The sequence below is a fragment of the Heterodontus francisci genome, chromosome 6 (genome assembly GCF_036365525.1).
Source record: "Heterodontus francisci isolate sHetFra1 chromosome 6, sHetFra1.hap1, whole genome shotgun sequence".
In the NCBI taxonomy this organism is placed as follows: Eukaryota; Metazoa; Chordata; class Chondrichthyes; order Heterodontiformes; family Heterodontidae; genus Heterodontus; species Heterodontus francisci.
The window spans coordinates 101,189,949-101,209,769 of NC_090376.1; the positions used below are offsets into that span (position 1 = coordinate 101,189,949).

The following is a 19,821-nucleotide window of genomic DNA, read 5'->3' on the forward strand; positions in this document are numbered from 1 at the left end:
CAACATTGGCAAAACCATTCTAGGTGATTGAATCAGAGTTGTTCTGGCTAGTCTGGGTAATCACCTCTGTCTCCCAGGTGGCCTTTGCCTTCTCATATGCAAATTGTGTGTGGCCATCTTTAGCTGTTCTGTTCTGCTTTTTAAAAGTCATTTGTAATCATGTCCAGTAAAAAAGTCTCAGGCAGAGTTCCATATGACAAAATTTATATTTTCCATTTGGCATTTGGGTTTTCCGTCACACCTCCATACCATGCCGAATGAAATGCAATAATGGGAAGCATTTCATTATAGGAGTTAAAGAGAGAAAGCACAGGAAAACAAATAAGTATTTTACATTTACTCTCATCCACTCAGAAATCTTAATATTGTTGCAGCTTGTCTTTTCTCTGCAATAGCAGTGCTGGTTTAAACTGTCCTTTTCCCTTGAGGTTGGTCTGAGATGGTTCAGTGTTGTCCAATAGGGTTAAAGTTTCTTTAGTATCAACTGGTAATACGCTGGGGATGGGCATCTTAATACAGATGTGGTTTTTGAAGAAGCTTGGTGTCTGCAAATTTCCATAATTGCCTCGGGTGAGTTCTTCTTTGTGCACAAGCTTTATCCCCTCAGCTGTTGTTTCTGCAACATGTGGTTCTAACCATTCAGGATCCAGTACCTGGCTAATTTCTCTCCTTCGGGTAATATTGGGTGATGAATTGGGTTTAAGCCCCTCTGAGGCCTCTGAGAAGTCCTCTGGGCTTTTGTTCTTGTTAGAGTCTGAAGTGAGATTGTTGGATTTAATTAGCTCTAGGCTTGAGTTCTGATCATGGGAGTCGCAATGGGTGGATCCACTCTGAACTCACTTTCAGTGTTCTGGTGAGCCATATGAGTGCTGCTCACTTTAGGGCATTTTTGTTCCCCTTTTCTCCTGACTGTGGGGAGGGTCTCTTTGCTAATGTCATCTATGTCCTCTGGGACATTCCTGCTCATAGGTATTTGTCCAGATTCCACTGCACTTCCCTGTGGCACTTCAACTAGGTGAGGCAATACCATCCCTGTTTCTCTGCCCTTTTGGGGACTTCTTTTGTCCCTGCAGGTTTCTGCAAATGCTGTTAGCAGCCCTGGTAGGGTGTTTCTGTTGCCTGCATTTACGTAGGAAGGTGCGGTGTCTAATTTTCCTAACATTTCAGGGCTAGATGACTCGACAGTAGGGAGTTCCATTTGGGAATCCTCCCTTAGCTTGTCCTCCTTATCCTTTTTGTCACCTTCTTCCCTAACTCTCTGCCAGATCTGTGCCTTTCTGTCCCCTTTTGTTCTTGGCAGGGATCCCTCACAATTCACCAGCCCTCTGTTGGAGGGTCCTTCAAAGGAATTAGGGGTGCAGATTTCAATGCAGGTTGAGGCTTCCCCTCAATCTGGCACATGTGACAACTCCTCCAGAACTCCGCCACATCTTTGCGAAGTTTTGGCCAGTCAAACTGCTGACATATGTGGGCTTTGGTTTCTCACACACCAACATGTATAGCCATTGTAAACTCATGGGTGATTCTTAATATTTCTTTATAGTACCTCGGCAGCAGCTATAACTGGTAAACCACTGTCCACTCTTTGTCCTCAGGTCTGTGAGGAGAGCTCCACTTCCTCGTCAGCACCTAATTCTTTACATATTAGCAATCAGGGACTCCCTCTGCTTCAATTTCAGTTTGGGCAGCCTATGCTAACTTCCTTAATACTGGGTCAGCTTGCTGGCCTTCAACTAGGGGAAATTCATTTAACTCATTCCCTGGGCCCTCTAACTCTCCAAAGAAAGTCTCAAAAACCATACAGCATGGTCATCTGTCTGCAGTGCCAATACAGTCTCCTCTGAGGGAATCAGTTTGGCCATGGCCTGAGTAAGTACACAATCAGGAGAAATGCAGGGGTCCGTCTCCTGCTGCTGCCCTGTCTTTCTGACCTCTTTGGTCTCTCTACCACTACTGGGGAAGCTACCACCTTCGCCCATTACCTAGAAACAGGTCGGCCTCATCCACAGGCAAACTAGGGACAATCCCTATGGTCACTGGTCCCGAAACTAGGTCGCACTCCAAGGGCACCCGATGTAAAGGTACAGGCGTACACTGCCCTCTGATAACATTCATTAACACTTTCACATTCACTGCACTCTGGGGGAAAGGTCATACCTTTTCCCAGTAAAAGGGATCTGGTGGCCCCTGTATCCCTGAGAATGACAATGGGTTTGATTGCCCCACTCAAGGGGTATGGGGTTACCTTCCCTTTTGACACAGAATCTTGATAGCTTTCAGGGATCTCATTAAATTTGCCTGCACCCACAGCAGTATTTTTCCTGGGTCTTACTGCTGTTGCTGTTAAAGCCACAGCCTGCTCTGCTGTGCTTTCCATCAGGGTCCCTTCTCCTGCACAGGTTGGGTATGCCCTGATTAACCCTTAGTTTCCCCTTAGTTTCCAGCAGTCAGCTCTGAGGTGACCTGCCTTATTACAATGGAAGCACACAGGTCACCGGGTCTCACTCCTGCTTTCAGCACTATCTTTTTTGGCTTGATAAGGGCCCCCTGTGTGTTCCAATTTTCTTTCTCTCCCAGGACTATTCAGGCTCCTATCACCCTCCCACCTCTTATCCTTTTCGGTATTGTTGGAATGACTAGGAAAGGTTTTTCCCTGGGGTATGGACTTGTAAATAAGAGCAAACTCATCAGCTCGAGTTGTGGCTTGCCTTGCTCTGTGCACTTTTTGTTCTTCCACATGGAATTTTAGAGAGAGTGGGATAGAGTTTTTAAATTCCTCGAGTAGAATCACCTCTCTGTAGTTTTCGTAAGTGGGCTGCACATTAACAGCCTTAACCACTGGTCAAAAACCAACTGCTTACTCCTGTCAAACTCATGGTAAGTTTGATCTGCTTCTTCCCGAAGGGTTCAAAATTTCTGGCATTACACTTCCAATACCAGCTCATATTCCCCAAGGATATCATTTTTAGTCAATTCATAATTTGATGAACTTTCATCTGGCAACAGAAAATAAACTTCATGGGCTTTTCCTGTTAGCTTGTTTTGTAGCAGTATTGTCCAGCTCTCGGACGGCCATTTTAACTGCCTTGCAAGCTTTTCAAAAGTTACAAAAAATGCTTCCACATCTCCCTCATTGAACTTTGGGATCAATTGGGAGAATTTTAGAGCTCAGCACATGGTCCTGAGTTGATTGTAGTCTCCATATTGGCCATGATTTCACTGGGGTTCCTCTGTCGCCTCCTAGCTAATTCAAGCTGCTTTTCTCCTGCTCCTTCTGGAAAGTTCTCCCTCTTTCCATTTCTTGTCACTCTTTTTCTCTCTCTTTCTCTTTTTCCTTGTCTTCTAATTTAAGTTTCCTCTGTTCCAATTGTATCTATGCCAACATTACCCTGCCTGAATCTAATTCCAACCCTGCCTCTGACTCTTCAGATTTGAGGGAAAAATGGTTGGCCACAAGTTTTAGGAGTGCTGATTTCTTAGCTTTGTCATGGAAAGAGATCCCACCCTACCCCAGTTACATTCCTCAACTCTTCCATAGCTAGTGCCTTTAACTTATCCCAAGTTACTTCACCCTGGCTTGGGAAGGTACTGGCCTCGGATGTGGACATGTTAGTATTCTAGCAACACAAACCACAAGAAAACCTGTATTGAAGTATTTTTTTTTGATTGGGATCAAATTGGTTTCTCATTTCCAATTTCTCATTTGTCTGTGGGCACAATGCTGGACTACAGCCCCCACATTTCTGTTACGAGCAGCTGAGGAAGGGATCTCAGGCTCCCCTTTCACCCCTTCTCTGGTTTGACCACAACAGGGTTTATTTTTATAAGATGATTTAACTTACCAACTCGGTGAGAACTTGCTCCTTTCACTCTAATTATAACTGTAAAAGAACCAAACAGACACATTTACTTGAGTTTAAACAAGAAAGATGTAAGCTTATTAAACTTATCACTCTAAACTGATTAAAATTACGAAAATACACAATGCATCCGTGCTCACATTCATACGAGAGGCGCACGCACACGCACACGCACACGCACACACACACACACATAAATAGATACAGAGGGAAAGAAAACAGAGTTAGGAGTTTAGAGTACAGTCCTTAATAAAAATAGAATTTAAATACAGAGGTGTAGACCCAATATCCTGAGCCGGCCTTTGGCTTCTCATATGCAAATTGTGCGTGACCATCTTTAGTTGTTCTATTCTGCTTTTTTAAAGTTATTTGCAATAATGTCCAGTAAAAAAGTCTCAGGCAGAGTTCCATACGACAAAATTAATATTTTCCATGTGGCATGTGGGTTTTCCGTCAACATTGACCAATCACAAGGCTGTTTTGGGGAGAGTTCCCGCTCTCTGCAACTGTCAGAGAGGGAGAGGGGGAGAGAGGGTGGTTAGAGAGAGAGGGGGAGGGAGAGGGGTGAGACAGGGGGGAGAAAGGGTGGAGAGAGATGGGGGGAGAGAGTGGGAGAGAGACAGAGGGGATAGAGATAACAAGAGGAGGAGAGACGGAGAGGGAGACAACGAGAGGAGAGAGGAAGAGGGGAGAGAGAGAGGGAAGAGAGAGAAATAGGGAAATGGATGGACACAGAGGGAGGAGGGGGAAGGGAGACAGATGGACACAGAAAGGGGAGAGGGAGAGTGGTGAGAGATGGATGCAGAGAGGGAGAGAGAGCGAGAGGGGAGAGAAAGAGATCAAGATCACACCTGATAGATGGATATCTATACGGATTCTCCGCATTACTACATCAAGTGTGAAGGCAGACAAGCAAAAACAATGCCAGGTACTCACTAAATAGGGAGAAATGTGGTTTATATTGGGTAGTGTTTTGATGGCATTGAGTTGGCTATATACTTTATATACAGATTAATTGCCCCCATGTCTGTGGCTCAGTCAATAATTTTGTCAAATATCCATGGTGCAACATGTTGGCGCCTATCCCTGGGCCCTACATAAAATGTGGAAAGGACGTTTCCCCTTGCAGGAGAATCTAGAACTAGGGTTCACTATTTAAAAACAAGGGGTCACTTATTTAAGAGAGAAATGAGGAGAATTTTTTTCTCTTAGAAGGTTGTGAGTCTTTGGAACTCTCTTCCTCAATAAGCAGTGGAAGCAGAGTCTTTGAATGTTTTTAAAGCAGATGTAGATAGATTCTTGATCAGTAAGGGGGTGAAAGGTTATCGGGGGTAGGCGGGAATATGGAGTCGAGGTTACAATCAGATCAGTCATGATCTTGTTGAATGGCGGAGCAGGCTCGAGGGGATGAGTGGCCTACTCCTGCTCTTAATTTATATGTTTGTATTGTCATGAAAACCCTATATGCCAAATGGGAAGTATTAATTTCATTGGTTGGAACCTTGCATTAGATTCTTATTGTAAATTCTTACAAGTAACCTTTTTTAAAAAGTAAACTGGCAGCCAAAATGGTCACTGCAATTTACATTTGACACACCAAAAGACCAGACTGGAGACGACCCGTCTGACTCAACCTAGCCAGAACAATGGGGTGCTCGATGATTAAAATACCTGGAATGACCTTATCAGCACGGTGGTCAGGGGCCATCTACACCCATTGACTTTGAAAGAACCAACCCTTCCAAGCCTGAGGTGTAACACCCTGAATCGCAGAGAAGATTCCAGAAAGACCTCACTGAAACAATAAAGGGGCTTGATAATGTCATGTGACTGCCTGTGCAGCTCTAGTGAGACTGTAAGCTTTGTCACACAGAAAGCAGAGAGGAGTAACTGAAAAGCCATCAACGAAGCAGCTCTCTCTGTCTCTCTGTCTCTGTCTCTCTCTCTCCCCAGTAAAGATCAAGAGAAGACCCAGCTGTAACTGGTAAAGCCCCTCAAGCGTACAGACCACCACAGCCAGCAACTAGGGGTCAAGGATCGAACCCCTCTCCTGCCTTCAGGAGCCCTGAGAAAAGCAAGCCCACTACTGTGCACGTGGCCCAGCGAGAACTTCAGGAAAGCAACTTCAGCTCAGGACTTGAGATTTAAAACTGTGTTTAAATTCCATTTATTCTGGACTCTTCTCCAACCACCAAATCTGTTTTCTCTCTTTAATCTATTTGTGTGTGTGTGACTCTCGTGTGAATGTGTGCATGAATGTGTAGCCTATTTAGCGGTTTAGAGTACTGTTACGACCAGGTAAGAAAGGGGTCTAGGGTTCCCTCTCACCCTTCAACTGGTCTGTCTGTAACAGGGTTTAATTTTAAACACATTGTTTTAGCTCCCCCTTGATGAATCCTTGTTCACTGCTTTCCAATTATAAGGCAAAGAAACCAGCTAAACCGGTTTTCTTAGCTTTAAAGAAGAAAGGTTGGACTTTATTAAACTTAAACTCTAATTCGGTTAATGGCTACAGATATGCAATGTGCCCACACTAGCATGCATACATGAGACATACATGCAGACTGAGACAGAAAAGAGCAGAAGAAATAAAGTGGAAAATTTTGAGGCAAGATCTGAAGATGGTTTTGGTTAGTGTTCTTTGAGCTCGCTGTAGAGTCCTTGATTGTAGGTAGATCTTGCTTTTCGTTGGGGCCCAATATTCTTCTTAAACCTTGTTCGATGTAGAAGACTTTTCTCTCTTGAGGTTCATGTGACTTCAGTGTGTTTGGAGTTCTGTATTAAAGAGAAGGGAGCAGACAGGAGAGGTCTTCTCTGTCCAGGAGCAAACAGTCTTTCTCTCTCAAACTCTGCCTGAACAATTCAAAAAAACCCAGGTTGCCCAGTAGGTTAGTCATGTAACTAACTGGTTTGACCATGTCTGTTTGTGGATTCGACCATCTTAGCAGTCATCCTGGAATGTGAGCTTCCTCACCTTCAATGTCTGGTGATCAAAGTCCATTGTGGGTTGAATGTGTCAGGGAATGGTCCTTTGTCTCCACAAGCACTGTCTGTTCGTATGTAAATGTTTTTTCCAACCACAGCTGATTTGTTTAACAAGTCATTTCCTCGCTCCAGCAACAGTTTTAAATCAATGTTCATATGACAAAATTAATATGCCTCATTCTTGGCAGGCGGGAGTCTGCATGACAGTGTTAAAAGTAATAAACTTACCTCTTGTTTAAACTCAAGAAAGCATGTCTGATTGGTTCTTTTGCAGTTATATTAGAGGAACAGGAGCAAGCGCTCACTGAGGTGGTAAGTTCGATCACTGTGTTGAAAAAAGGATAAACCTGTTACGGTCAAACCAGAGAAGAGGCGAAAGGGGAGCCTGAGACCCCTTCCTCGCCTGGACGTAACAGTATGTTCATATGTTGTGCCTTTAATTGCCACTTGCCTTGATTTCCCCACCTTGTTTTCCACCCTGTACCAACTCAGGTTGCATTAGTTCACTGAAGAAGCATTTTGCTGCACAAAATGTTAGGAAGGGGAAAATCATTTAGCCCATAAGGATAAGGATCATTGAATTCCATTGTAATTTGGATTATTTTCTGTTTTTTTTTTCAGATTTTATTTATACATTTAAAAAAATGCAAGAAAATCAGTGGAAAATTGGATTTAAATATACCCGAGTAAATAATTTTTTTAAAATCCAGTTTTTATATGGCACCTCACCATAACGCAAAACTATAAGAAAGGGACTGAAAAGGGTGAACTCAAGCTAAATGACAATCCACAATTATTTGCACTATTAAATGTACATTTTAATAATGGTCGCCATCAGGCTCTCATTTAACCCCTAGATAGCTTTTTCAAAAATTAAAAGTAAAATTGAAGTTTATTGTTTATCCTCCAGCTGCTTGCTGTGCAACTATGATAGAAACATAGAAACATAGAAAAATAGGAGCAGGAATAGGCCATTCAGCCCTTCGAGCCTGCTCCGTCATTCAATACAATCATGGCTGATCATCCAAACTCAGTAACAATTTCCTGCTTTCTCCCCGTATCCCTTGATCTTTTCAGCCCTAAGAACTATATCTAACTCTTTCTTGAACATATTTAATGATTTGGCCTCAACTGATTTCCGTGGTAGAGAATTCCACAGGTTCACCACACTCTGGGCGAAGAAATCTCTCTGCATCTCAGTCTTAAATGGCTTACCCCTTACCCTTAGACTGTGATCCCTGGTCCTGGACTCCCCCACCATCGGGAACATCCTTCCTGCATCTAGTCTGTCCAGTCCTGTTAGAATTTTATAGCTTTCTATGAGATGCCCTCTCATTCTTCTAAACTCTTGTGAATACAAGCCTAATCAACCCAATTTCTCTTCATACGTCAGTCCTGCCAGCCCAGGAATCAATCTGGTAAACCTTCGCTGCACTCCCTCCATAGCAAGAACATCCTTTCTCAGATAAGGAGACCAAAACTGCATACAATACTCCAGATGTGGTCTCACCAAGACCTTGTATAATTGCAAAAAGACATCCTTTATCCTGTACTCTAATCCTCTCACTATGAAGGCCAACGTACCATTTGCCTTCTTAACTGCCTGCTGCACCTGCATGCTTACTTTCAGCAACTGGTGCACAAGGACACCCAGGTCTCACTGCACCTCCCCCTTTCCCAATCTATCGCCATTCAGATAATAATCTGCCTTTCTGTTTTTGCCACCAAAGTGGATAACCTCATATTTATCCACATTATACTGCATCTGCCATGTATTTGCCCAGTCACTCAACCTGTCCAAATCACACTGGAGCTTCTCTGCATCCTCCTCACAGCTCACACTCCCACCCAGCTTTCTGTTATCTGCAAACTTGGATATATTACATTTAATTCCCTCATCTATATCATTAATATATATTGTAAATAGCTGGGGTCCTAGCACTGATCCCTGCGATACCCCGCTCGTCACTGCCTGCCACTTTGAAAAAGACCCGTTTATTCCTACTCTTTATTTCCTGTCTGCCAACCAGTTCTCTATCCATGTCAGTACCTTATCCCCATCCCATGTGCTTTAATTTTGCTAATCTCTTATGTAGGACCTTATTGAAAGCCTTCTGAAAGTCCAAATACACCACATCCGCTGGTTTTCTCTTATCTATTCTACTAGTTACATCCTCAAAGAATTCCAGTAGATTTGTCAAGCATGATTTCCCTTTCGTAAATCCATGTTGACTTTGTCTGATTCTGTCATTGTTTTCCAAGTGCTCTGCTATTACATCTTTTATAATGGACTCTAGCATTTTCCTCATCACTGATGTCAGGCTAACCAGTCTATAATTCCCTGTTTTCTCTCTACCTCCTTTTTTAAATAGTGGGGTTACATTAGCTACCCTCCAATATGTTGGAACTGTTCCAGAGTCTATAGAATTTTGAAAAATGACCAGCAATGCATCTATTATTTCGAAGGCCACTTCCTTAAGTACTCTGGGATGTAGATTATCAGGCCCCAGGGATTTATCGGCCTTCAATCCCATCAATTTCCCTGACACCATTTCCCTACTAATACTGATTTTGCACAGTTCCTCCTTCTCACTAGACCCTAAGTTCCCCAACATTTCTGGGAGGTAATTTGTGTCCTCCTTTGTGAAGAGAGAACCAAAGTATGTATTTAATTGGTCTGCCATTTCTTTGTTCCCCATTATAAATTCCCCATTTCTGACTGTAAGGGACCCACATTAGTCTTCAATAAGATTTTTCTCTTCACATATCTTTCGAAGCTTTTACAGTCAGTTCTGCAAGCTTACTCTCACACTCTACTTTCTCCTTAATCAATCCCTTTGTTCTCCTTTGCTGAATTCTAAACTGCTCCCAATCCTCAGGTTTGCTGCTTGTTCTGGACATTTTATATTTCTCCTCTTTGGATTCTAATACTATCTCTAATTTATTTTGTAAGCCATGGTTGAGGCACCCTTCCTGTTTTATTTTTGTGCCAAACAGGAATGAATAATTGTTGTAATTCATCCAGGCACTCTTTAAATGCTAGCCAATGCCTATCCCACTGTCAATCCTTTAAGTAACGTTCCCAATCTATCATAGCCAACTCGTGCCTCATACCTTCATAGTTTCCTTTATTTAGATTCAGAACCCGAGTCTCGGAATCAACTCTCTCACTCTCCATCTTAATGAAGAATTCTATCATTTTATGGTTGCTCTTCCCCAAGGGACCCTGCACAACAAGATTGTTAACTAATCCTTTCTCATTACACAATACCCAGTCTAGGATGGCCTGTTCTCTAGTTGGTTCCTCAACATATTGGTCCAAAAAACCATCACGTATGCACTCCAGGAATTCCTCCTCTACAGTATTATTGCTAATTTGGTTTGCCCAATCTCTCTGTAGATTAAGGTCACCCATAATTACAGTTGCACCCTTATTGTATGCATCTCTAATTTCCTGTTTAATGCCATCCTCTACATCACCACTACTATTTGGGGGTCTATATACAACCCCCACCAACGTTTTCTTCCCCTTGGTGTTTCTTAGCTCCACCCATACAGGATCCACATCAGGATTTACTGAGCTAACATCCTTCCTCACGATTGCATTGATTTCCTCTTTCACTAACAACACTACTCCACCTCCTTTCCCTTTTTGCCTGTCCTTCCTAAAGATTGAATACCCTTGGATGTTCAATTTCCATCCTTGGTCACCCTGCAGCCATGTCTCTGTAATCACAACTATATCATATCCATTTACATTTATTTGCGCGGTTAATTCACATGCCTTATTGCGAATACTCCGCGCATTGAGACAGAATGTCTTTAGGCTAGTCTTTTCAACATTCTTAGTCATCTTAGCATTATTTCTCACTATGGCCCTATTTGTTTCTTGCCCTTGATTTCTATGCCTTCCACTTTTGTCTTTTTGTTTCCTGTCTTTCATTTCTATCCTTGTTTCCTCCTCCTCAGTCTCCCCACTCAAGTTCCCATCCCCTTGCCATTCTAGTTTAAATCCTCCCCAACAGCACTAGCAAATGCCCCTGCGAGGACATTGGTTCCAGTCCTGCCTGGGTGTAACCCATCCCGCTTGTATAGATACAGATGATTGGGTAATAAATGCAGTTGTGATCTTGCTTTTAATAACCAATGCCTTGATATGTGACCTGCATCAGCCTCCAGAAACTTATCTAACTGAGGTAAAAATTTGTCTGGATTTGAATAATAATGTTGAAATCAATGAATAGCTCACAGCCATCATATATATTTCACGAAAGAGCAATAAGAATGTTTAAAGTGTGTGACACAATTACATGACAAATGCCCAGGTCAAAGTTATTTTCAGCTTTTCAAAATTGTTGTTGGCTCTTGATATTGCTGTAGTTGGCATTGTTACTGTTGTCAGCATCATGGACATTATTAGTGTTTTTTTGGTATTGTAAGGGATGATATTGTTATTGGTATTGTTGGTTTTGGCATTGACATTATTACAGTTGTTATTATTTGGGTTGGTACGGTCAGCATTATTAGAGTGGCTATTGTTCGGATTGATACAGTAAATGGAAAAGTCCTGGGGAAAATTGATGTCCAGAGAGATTTGGGTGTTCAGGTCCACTGTTCCCTGAAGGTGGCAACGCAGGTAAATAGAGTGGTCAAGAAGGCATACGGCATGCTTTCCTTCATCGGACGGGGCATTGAGTACAAGAGTTGGCAGGTCATGTTACAGTTGTATAGGACTTTGGTTCGGCCACATTTGGAATACTGCGTACAGTTCTGGTCGCCACATTATCAAAAGGATGTGGATGCTTTGGAAAGGGTGCAGAGGAGGTTCACCAGGATGTTGCCTGGTATGGAGGGCGCTAGCTATGAAGAGAGGTTGAGTAGATTAGGATTATTTTCATTAGAAAGACGGAGGTTGAGGGGGGACCTGATTGAGGTGCACAAAATCATGAGAGGTATAGACAGGGTGGATAGCAAGAAGCTTTTTCCCAGAGTGGGGGTTTCAATTACTAGAGGACACAAGTTCAAAGTGAAAGGGGAAAAGTTTAGGGGGGATATGCGTGGAAAGTTCTTTACGCAGAGGGTGGTGGGCACCTGGAACGCATTGCCAGCGGAGGTGGTAGATGCGGGCACGATGGAGTCTTTTAAGATGTATCTAGACAGATACATGAATGGGCAGGAAGAAAAGAGATACAGAAGCTTAGAAAATAGGCGACATGTTTAGAGAGAGGATCTGGATCGGCGCAGGCTTGGAGGGCCGAAGGGCCTGTTCCTGTGCTGTAATTATCTTTGTTCTTTGTTCTTTGATATATCTGAAGACAGAAGAATGCAAATTAATAAAACACACAAAAATAAAAAAGCACCATGGCAATGATACTTTAAAAATAAACACTGACAACTGGTTTTCTAGGCCCTGTGCGTCTTCTCAGGTGGATCCATGGTGTTATTTGAAGAAGAGCAGGGCAGCAAATCATATGCTGGCCTTATTTCAAAGGGATTAGGGTATAACAGTAAAAGAGGGCTTACTGTATTTATATAGGTTCTTGGGGGGACCAAGCTTGGAGTCCTGGTCTCCTTACCTTAGAAGGGTACTTGCCTTCGAGGTAATAAAATGTAGGTTTACTAGATGGATTCCTGTGATGAGGGGATTGTCCTATAAAGAGAGACTGAGTAGATTAGATTCCTGGAGTTTAGAAGAATGAGAGATGATCTAATTGAAACATAAGATCCTTAAGGGGCTTGACAGAATAGATACTAGAGTGGTATTTCCCCTGTGTGGGGAGCCTGGAACTAGGCATCGCAGTCTCGGGATAATGGTCAGCCATTTAAGACTGAGATGAGGAGAAATTTCTTCATTCAAAGGTTTGTGAATCTTTGGAATTCTCTACCTCAGAGAGCTGTGGAAGCTAAGTCATTGAGTATATTCAAGACTGAGATTGATTTTGGATACGAAGGGAATCCAGGGATATGGGGATAAGGCGGGGAAGTGGTGTTGAGGTGGAAGATCAGCTATGATCTTATTGAATGGCTGAACAGGCTGTAAGGGCCATATGTCCAACTCCGGCTCCTATTTATTATGTTCTTATGAGTTCTTCCCAGTGTGCTAGTCAATATTGATCTTCAACTAACATCACTAAAACAGATTATCTGGTCATTTATCTCATTGCTGCTGGAGAACCTTGCTGTGTGTAAATTATTTGCTGCATTTCCTTACTTAGCACCAGTTACCACACTTCAAAAGGACTTCATTGGCTGGGAAGCACTTTGGGATGTCCGTGGGCTGTGAAAGGCACTATATAAATGCAAATTCTTTCCTTTCCTTCTGGTAATCATCATATAAATTTAAAAAGGTGTTATGACATAATCATCTTATCATAGAGAGATACAGCACTGAAATAGGTTCTTTGGCCCACCAAGTCTGTGCCAACCATCAACCACCCATTTATACTAATCCTACATTAATCCCATATTCCCTACCACATCCCCACATTCCCTCAATTCTCCTACCACCTACCTACACTAGGGGCATTTACAATGGCCAATTTACCTATCAACCTGCAAGTCTTTGGCTGTGGGAGGAAAGCAGAGCATCTGGCAGAAATCCACACGGTCACAAGGAGAATTTGCAAACTCCGCACAGGCAGTACCCAGAACTGAACCCAGATTACTGGAGCTGTGAGGCTGCGGTGCTAACCATTGCACCACTCAATAGAAAATTGCCCATTTTGGAGCAATTAACTTAGCTTATATTGCTAGTCTAATAATTGACCTGAATAAAGGCTTGCCCTAGACCAGCTTGTGCTAAACAATTCTTTAGTAATCTGCACTAAGTTAAGAACTCCAATTTTTATTTAGTATCCATTGATAGTGGTTAACGTTTTCCCAAGTTGCCATGGAGTATGCTTTTGTAAGCCTTAATGTAAGAGCTGATTGTAATTTGTAAAAAGCTGCTTGAGTGTTCAAAATATTGTTGCAGAACTAAACACAAGGGTGCAGATTGTTCATGTAAATCGTAGTGTTCTGATAATAGGAGATTTCAGTTCATTGTCTGGAAGTGAGACTATATTTGCATTTTAATTGTTTGGGAGAATGAAATCATGCTTACAAATGACCCCTTTTCTTTGTAAGCATGAGCTCCCCCTCTCACTGGTTTATCATGATAGGTTATTTTATACAGTGGGTATGGGCACATCAGGGAGCAAGCAGAGTATTTGAATCAATGAAGCATACATTTGGGATACGTCAATGAAAAACTAAATAGATTTTGAAGCTTGCCTGCTGTTTGGAAAAGTCAAGAGAGCAGGTCCAGTTCCTCCTCCACTGGGATCTCTCCAATGCCAATGTGATGTACAACTGCCACACTTTGCAGTTGCCTCAAACAAAAGATTAAGTGCACAGCTCTGGGGTAAGGGAGATACAGGCCTTTTGCTTCTGATTTATGTTGTCTATAATTTGAATATAATAGGCCTAGGCTTTCTAACCTGTTCTTAAGAAGCATTTTACATTGATTTGAAAAAAAAAATAGGAAGACAATACTTCAGTAGAAACAGAATTAACTAATGTGCAGAACTGAATTGGTGTTCATATAAATCAATAAAGCCCTTCAGGGGAATAAAGGTAAATTACTTCATCTATCCATATCATTGGAGATCTCATACATGAATTTATAATGAATTTATTTGATTAATGTAAACACAGAACAACTTAGCTTTCTTTTTCACTTCGAAGTTGTGCTTTGTGTTTTATTTATCACAGAGTTGGATGGGGTGAAGTTAGAAACCTTTCATCTTTGTTTTGAACGTGCTTGTTATGTAATCAACTGTGGCATCAGTAGTAGTACTCTCCCTCAGTGGGAGGAAAATAGTCTTAGAATTAATGTTGGCTTATCCATCGGAAAAGTAGAATTTTAGAGACTTGTAGGTTGCAATTGTTCCACATTGTGCAACGGAATTTACTTCCTGAGTTGCTTTGGAAGACTGGTGTCGTCTGTGGTAGTACTCATGCCTCTGAGTCAGAACGTTGTAGGTTCATAGTCCCACCTTGGACACTTGAGTACAAAATATAAACTGACACTCAAATGTACTACTGGGGCAGCGCTACACTGTTGGAGGTGCTGTCTTTTGGATGACATGTTAAACCAAGGCCCAAACTGGTGGTGTAAAATATTCCATGCCACTATTCAAAGATCATCAGAAGACTTCTCCCCAATATTTACCGTTCAACCAACACAGATTAACTGGCCATTATCTCATTGTTGTCTGTGGGATCTTGCTGTGCACAAATTTGCTGTTGTGTTTCCCACTTTACAACTGTAACTACACTTCAGAATTACTTAATTGGCTTTAAACTACATTGGGGGAACAGCTTGAGGTCATGAAAGGTGCTATATGAACTCAAGTCTGTCTTTTTCTTTTCAATCATCTTCATATATTTGTATCTAAGCAGGGAGGAAAATGTGAATTTAAAACAACTGAAAGGAATAAGTGAAAATGGTGCTATCTGCTCTAAAGGAAATTGCCAATGTAAATAAAAATAAGACATCATTCAGATATGAAATGCAGTCTTTTAACAAATATGCAGACATCAATGTTACAAAAATCAATGTGTGCTTATATGTAAAATTGGAACTGATTCAGTAAGTATCCTTTTTTGAGAAAAAAGTCTGTGATTTCATTGATTTTGAACAGTTCTGTAAATCATTACAATAATATAGTAATGTTTTGTGCAGAAGAAGACGACTGGCCCAACCAGGCCACCCTTCAAAATCTGTCATCAGTTTCTTACTATGATTCTGGAAGTAATCACCCTGTGTCCTTTTCATCCCACTAGGAATTTATCCAGTCCTTTTTTAAAAACTATTTTTCACTACCCCACATGTTAGCTGCAGGTTTAATTGTAGGGCAAGCTTTCAGTGAGTGAGCAGTGGTGTGAGTCAGACACTGTGGCTCGGTTTATTTTAACTCCTGGGCCTTGTTTTAACCTGGCCAGCCGATTTCCCACCTGTTCCAGGCAGGAAAATCCCAGGACCAGAGATGACCCGCTGATAGCTACCCAGTCATCCTGCAGTGGTCCCTACGATTAGCAGGGAGAGTGAGATTTTGGCAAGGTCCAAATTTTCACAAATACTCCATAGCTTTTACCTTTCTAATGTCACAAAATCTTTGGGGGTTGTAATTAACCTTCAGCAAAAGCACCAAACCATGAATTTGCAGCTTGTTTTACACACAGCCCAATTTTCTTTTCTGTTGATTTCAATGACGACCGATTCACTATCAATTATTTTGTGCTTTCATCGCAGGTTTAATTCATCCTCTTAATGTGTATTACTTTGAACAAAGAGATAATAAGCAGTCCAAAAGCCTTTCATTATATAAAGACGACATAAGTTAGGTCCTTACAGTTGCCAAGAATAAGAAGAATCTCCATATATCGTGGGCTTTTCCTTTCAAGATTGATTGTGATGCTCAACTGCTTCAGCATGATTGACAAATTAGACACCCCCATGACAGGGAAATCGCTATTGAAACAGGCTTTTCATGCAAAAGCTTGTCAAGCCTCTGCACCTTATTCTATGGTAATGTATTCTCATGATTCAAGCTGGAAATGTCCCACAGGAAGATAACATCCTTCACATTGCACAGACAGTGATGGAGCCCAAAAGGAATTTGGTATTGTTTACAGTATTTGTCTTAGTTGTGTAATTCTGCTAAGAGTATGCAATGCCTGTGCAGTATAAAGAGTACAGAGGATGTTTGGCACACTTCAGATATGTAACCTTCTCATTTCATGCACTGTTGTTCTTAACACCTAGAAGAAAAAGAATGATAAGAACAGATTTGTTCATCACTGGTGTTTCAGCTGAAATTATGTCAGAAACATTGAGCATTGAAAAAAAGTGACTTCAGCCAGACGCAAGTGTCATCTTTACAGGGTTTACTTGTCACACAAGTTGTTTTTAAGCAATCAAGTAGAAGAGTTCCTTTCACATAAGGCACTACTTAAAAAAACACAAATTTAGCATGAGAAAGATGTGTGATTTTAAAAACACTGGACAGGTAATCAGCTTACTGATTTTATTTTTAGGGACTGGGTGACCGCTTTGCGGAACATCTCCAGTCAGTCCGCAAGCAGGACCCTGAGCTTCCGGTTGCTTGCCATTTCAACACTCCCCCCTGCTCTCATGCTCACATCTCTGTCCTGGGATTGCTGCAGTGTTCCAGTGAACATCAACGCAAGCTCGAGGAACAGCATCTCATCTACCGATTAGGCACACTACAGCCTGCCGGACTGAACATTGAGTTCAATAATTTCAGAGCATGACAGCCCCCCATTTTACTTTCATTTTTAGTTATTTTTTCTTCCTTTTTTTTTACATTCTTTTTTACATTTTTTACAATCTTTTTTTGCATTTATTTCATTTCATCTTAGTTTGTTCAGTTTGCTTACCCACTGCTTTTTTCAGGTTTTTTTCAGGTTTGCACTTGCTGCTGTTCAATATTCAGTGTATTTACACCTAATCTGTACTAATGCTTTGTCTTTCAACACACCATTAACATATTGTTTGCCTTTGCTTCGTGACCTTTTGGTCAGCTATGTGGCCTGGTCCAATCTGCACCTTCTCCTTTGTTATCTCTTGCCCCACCCCCACCTCACTTGCTTATAATCTGTGACTTTTCTAATATTTGTCAGTTCCGAAGAAGGGTCACTGACCCGAAACGTTAACTCTGCTTCTCTTTCCACAGATGCTGCCAGACCTGCTGAGTGATTCCAGCATTTCTTGTTTTTGTTTATTTTTAGGGACCATCTGACTTAAACACTTTATCTGATTTCTGCCTCACTCCAGAGACTTGAGTACATAATCTAGGCTGGCATTTCAGTGCACTACTGAGGAAGTGTTGGTGGTGTTGTCTTTCAGATGTTAAACCGAGACCCTATCTGCCCTCTCAGGTGGACTTAAAACATCTCATGGCACTATTTGAAGAAGAGTAGAGGAGTTCTCCCAATATCCTAGGCCAGCCTCTATCACTCACCTAAAACAGATGATCTGGTTGTTTATTTCACTGCTGTTTATTAGAGTTTGCTGTGTGCAAATTGACAGGGACAATTTTGGGCATCCCAGGGTCATAAAAAGTGCTATATAAATGTAAGTCTTTCTTTCTGAAAGGTGACATCCTTTAGTATGAATTATATTCAGCCTGATGTTATAATCTCATCCACCATATAACATTTAATCTCTGCTGCCTCACTTTCTATACTATACCATTCAGTTATTCATAACTGAGAATCTCTCTCAAAGTAACAGCAGGAATAATTTGTACATAGGTGGAAAGAACGCATTCTATAAGTGGGTTTTAATGTTAAACCAAACACAAACCAACTTCTGCCGATTAGCTCACTTATTCAGGTTTGTTAATTTACCCAATACCATTTGATAATTTTTTTTCAGCAAACAATGAACCACATCATGCACTGCCTACTTACCGTGTACTGAAAGAGAGATCTTGCTGCTGTGATATTCACCAACACTGTTGATTTATTTTCAACAGGAATATTTCCAATAATATAATTCAGAGAAAAAAATCCTTTAATTGCCTTTCTATTATAGTTACACAACCAGGAGATAAATACATACATATGAGCAAATACATTCAACCAATAGGAAAGGCTTCTTATGGTCTTATGATTATAGTTTCATTAAGCAATCATTTCCACTTATCCATAGTATATAAACTGACAACTAGATTCTGCCTCTACATTTAATCAAAATGCAGAAACCTTTTAATTATCCAAATGCTCCTGCCAAAAGCAAAATAAATACCTTCCCCGGAGCAAACCATGAAATGTATACGCCATCTTTGCTACTCAAAATGTCCATGTTTAGGAACGTGAACAGATGTTGAAAGAAGTTCCAGATGAAGGAGAAAAGGGTGAAAACAAACCCGCCCAGAATGTAGAGGGTGAAAAGCAGCAGAGCTTTTACTTTCTCCCAGTGGAGTCATGGCTTTTGAAGTCTATTCTTGCAGTCAAACAGCTACAATTCCTGGCTGGTCAGTCAACCTGGGAATGATAACATTATGAGTAATGAGGATTTCTTTCCTTCCCAGAATACTGAATATATGAGGATTAGCACCTTTAAAAACAGCTGCTTGTACATCTATAATAAAAGCAAAATACTGTGGAAGCTGGAAATCTGAAATAAAAACAGGAAGTTGAACCAGATAGTGCTAAACAAGACAATCAGTCAAGGATAAATCATATAGGCTGTAAAGTTGTACAGGTTTTCCAGACTTCATTTGCAGGGCAATGACAAAATGTAAGTTATTTTTTCTTCCACAGATTAAATGGTGGAGTGCATGTTTTTGCAGATTGTTAGTAGCCCACACAAAGAGCAGATGATGGACGAATTTGTCTTTTCTCATTCTGTTGGGTAAATCTATATATTCAGTGCTCAGGCAGTAATCTGGCACAGCAAGTCACTGCCCGCTATAGAATCTGCTGATTTTCATCTCACTGATTTGAAATGAAATCAGGCTTGTTCCACAATGGTTGAGTGAAGTGCTCCACCACATCACTGCCCAGGAAGTGAAGACTATGAAAAATTTTATATTGGAGTTGGTAAATGGACCTTTATATAAAACAGATCTTGTGTTCTTTGGAATATTGCAGCAGGGAGATGCCAATATGGAGTAATGTTTCTACAATGTCTGAGGAAAGAATAGCTGAGAAAAAGTAGTCTCATCTCCTTGGGTGACTTGGATGAGAATGTAAACTTTCAAGAAAGTTTAACTTGATTTCAAAGAAGCAGAAGGGTTTCAGGTATTGCCAGTTAAAGGGCTCTATCTTCATGAAAATGTGTTTAGCATACTGTTCCCATTTGTTGGCAGATGTACATGACGATGATACAAATGCTCAGAACTTCCTCAAAGCTGCACTCATTTTGCTTCTGCAATTTTGCCGAAAGTTTGTGAAAAGCCCAATT

At 41.2% G+C, this 19,821-nt stretch overlaps 1 protein-coding gene across 1 annotated transcript; it reads right to left on the bottom strand.

Moving 5' to 3' along the window:
• Window positions 1-11,151: 11,151 nt before the first annotated feature.
• On the bottom strand, window positions 11,152-15,263 carry LOC137371595 (ras-related protein RabV-like). Its single transcript, XM_068034429.1, has 3 exons — window positions 15,194-15,263; window positions 14,118-14,215; window positions 11,152-11,463 (listed from the first exon to the last, which is right to left on the bottom strand). Exons 1-3 carry the CDS (start codon window positions 15,261-15,263, stop codon window positions 11,152-11,154), a joined length of 480 nt encoding a protein of 159 aa, XP_067890530.1.
• Between the last annotated feature and the right edge of the window lie 4,558 nt (window positions 15,264-19,821).

Excerpts from the sequence above, each read along its gene's own strand:
- LOC137371595 (XM_068034429.1), bottom strand. The coding sequence starts at position 15,263 with ATGATTGAAAAGAAAAAGACAGACTTGAGTTCATATAGCACCTTTCAT. Across the intron at positions 14,216-15,193 it reads CCTCAAGCTGTTCCCCCAAT|GCAACTGCAAAGTGTGGCAG; the intron begins GTAGTTTAAAGC and ends CTTTTGTTTGAG. Across the intron at positions 11,464-14,117 it reads TTGACTTTTCCAAACAGCAG|GGAACAGTGGACCTGAACAC; the intron begins GCAAGCTTCAAA and ends TGCCACCTTCAG.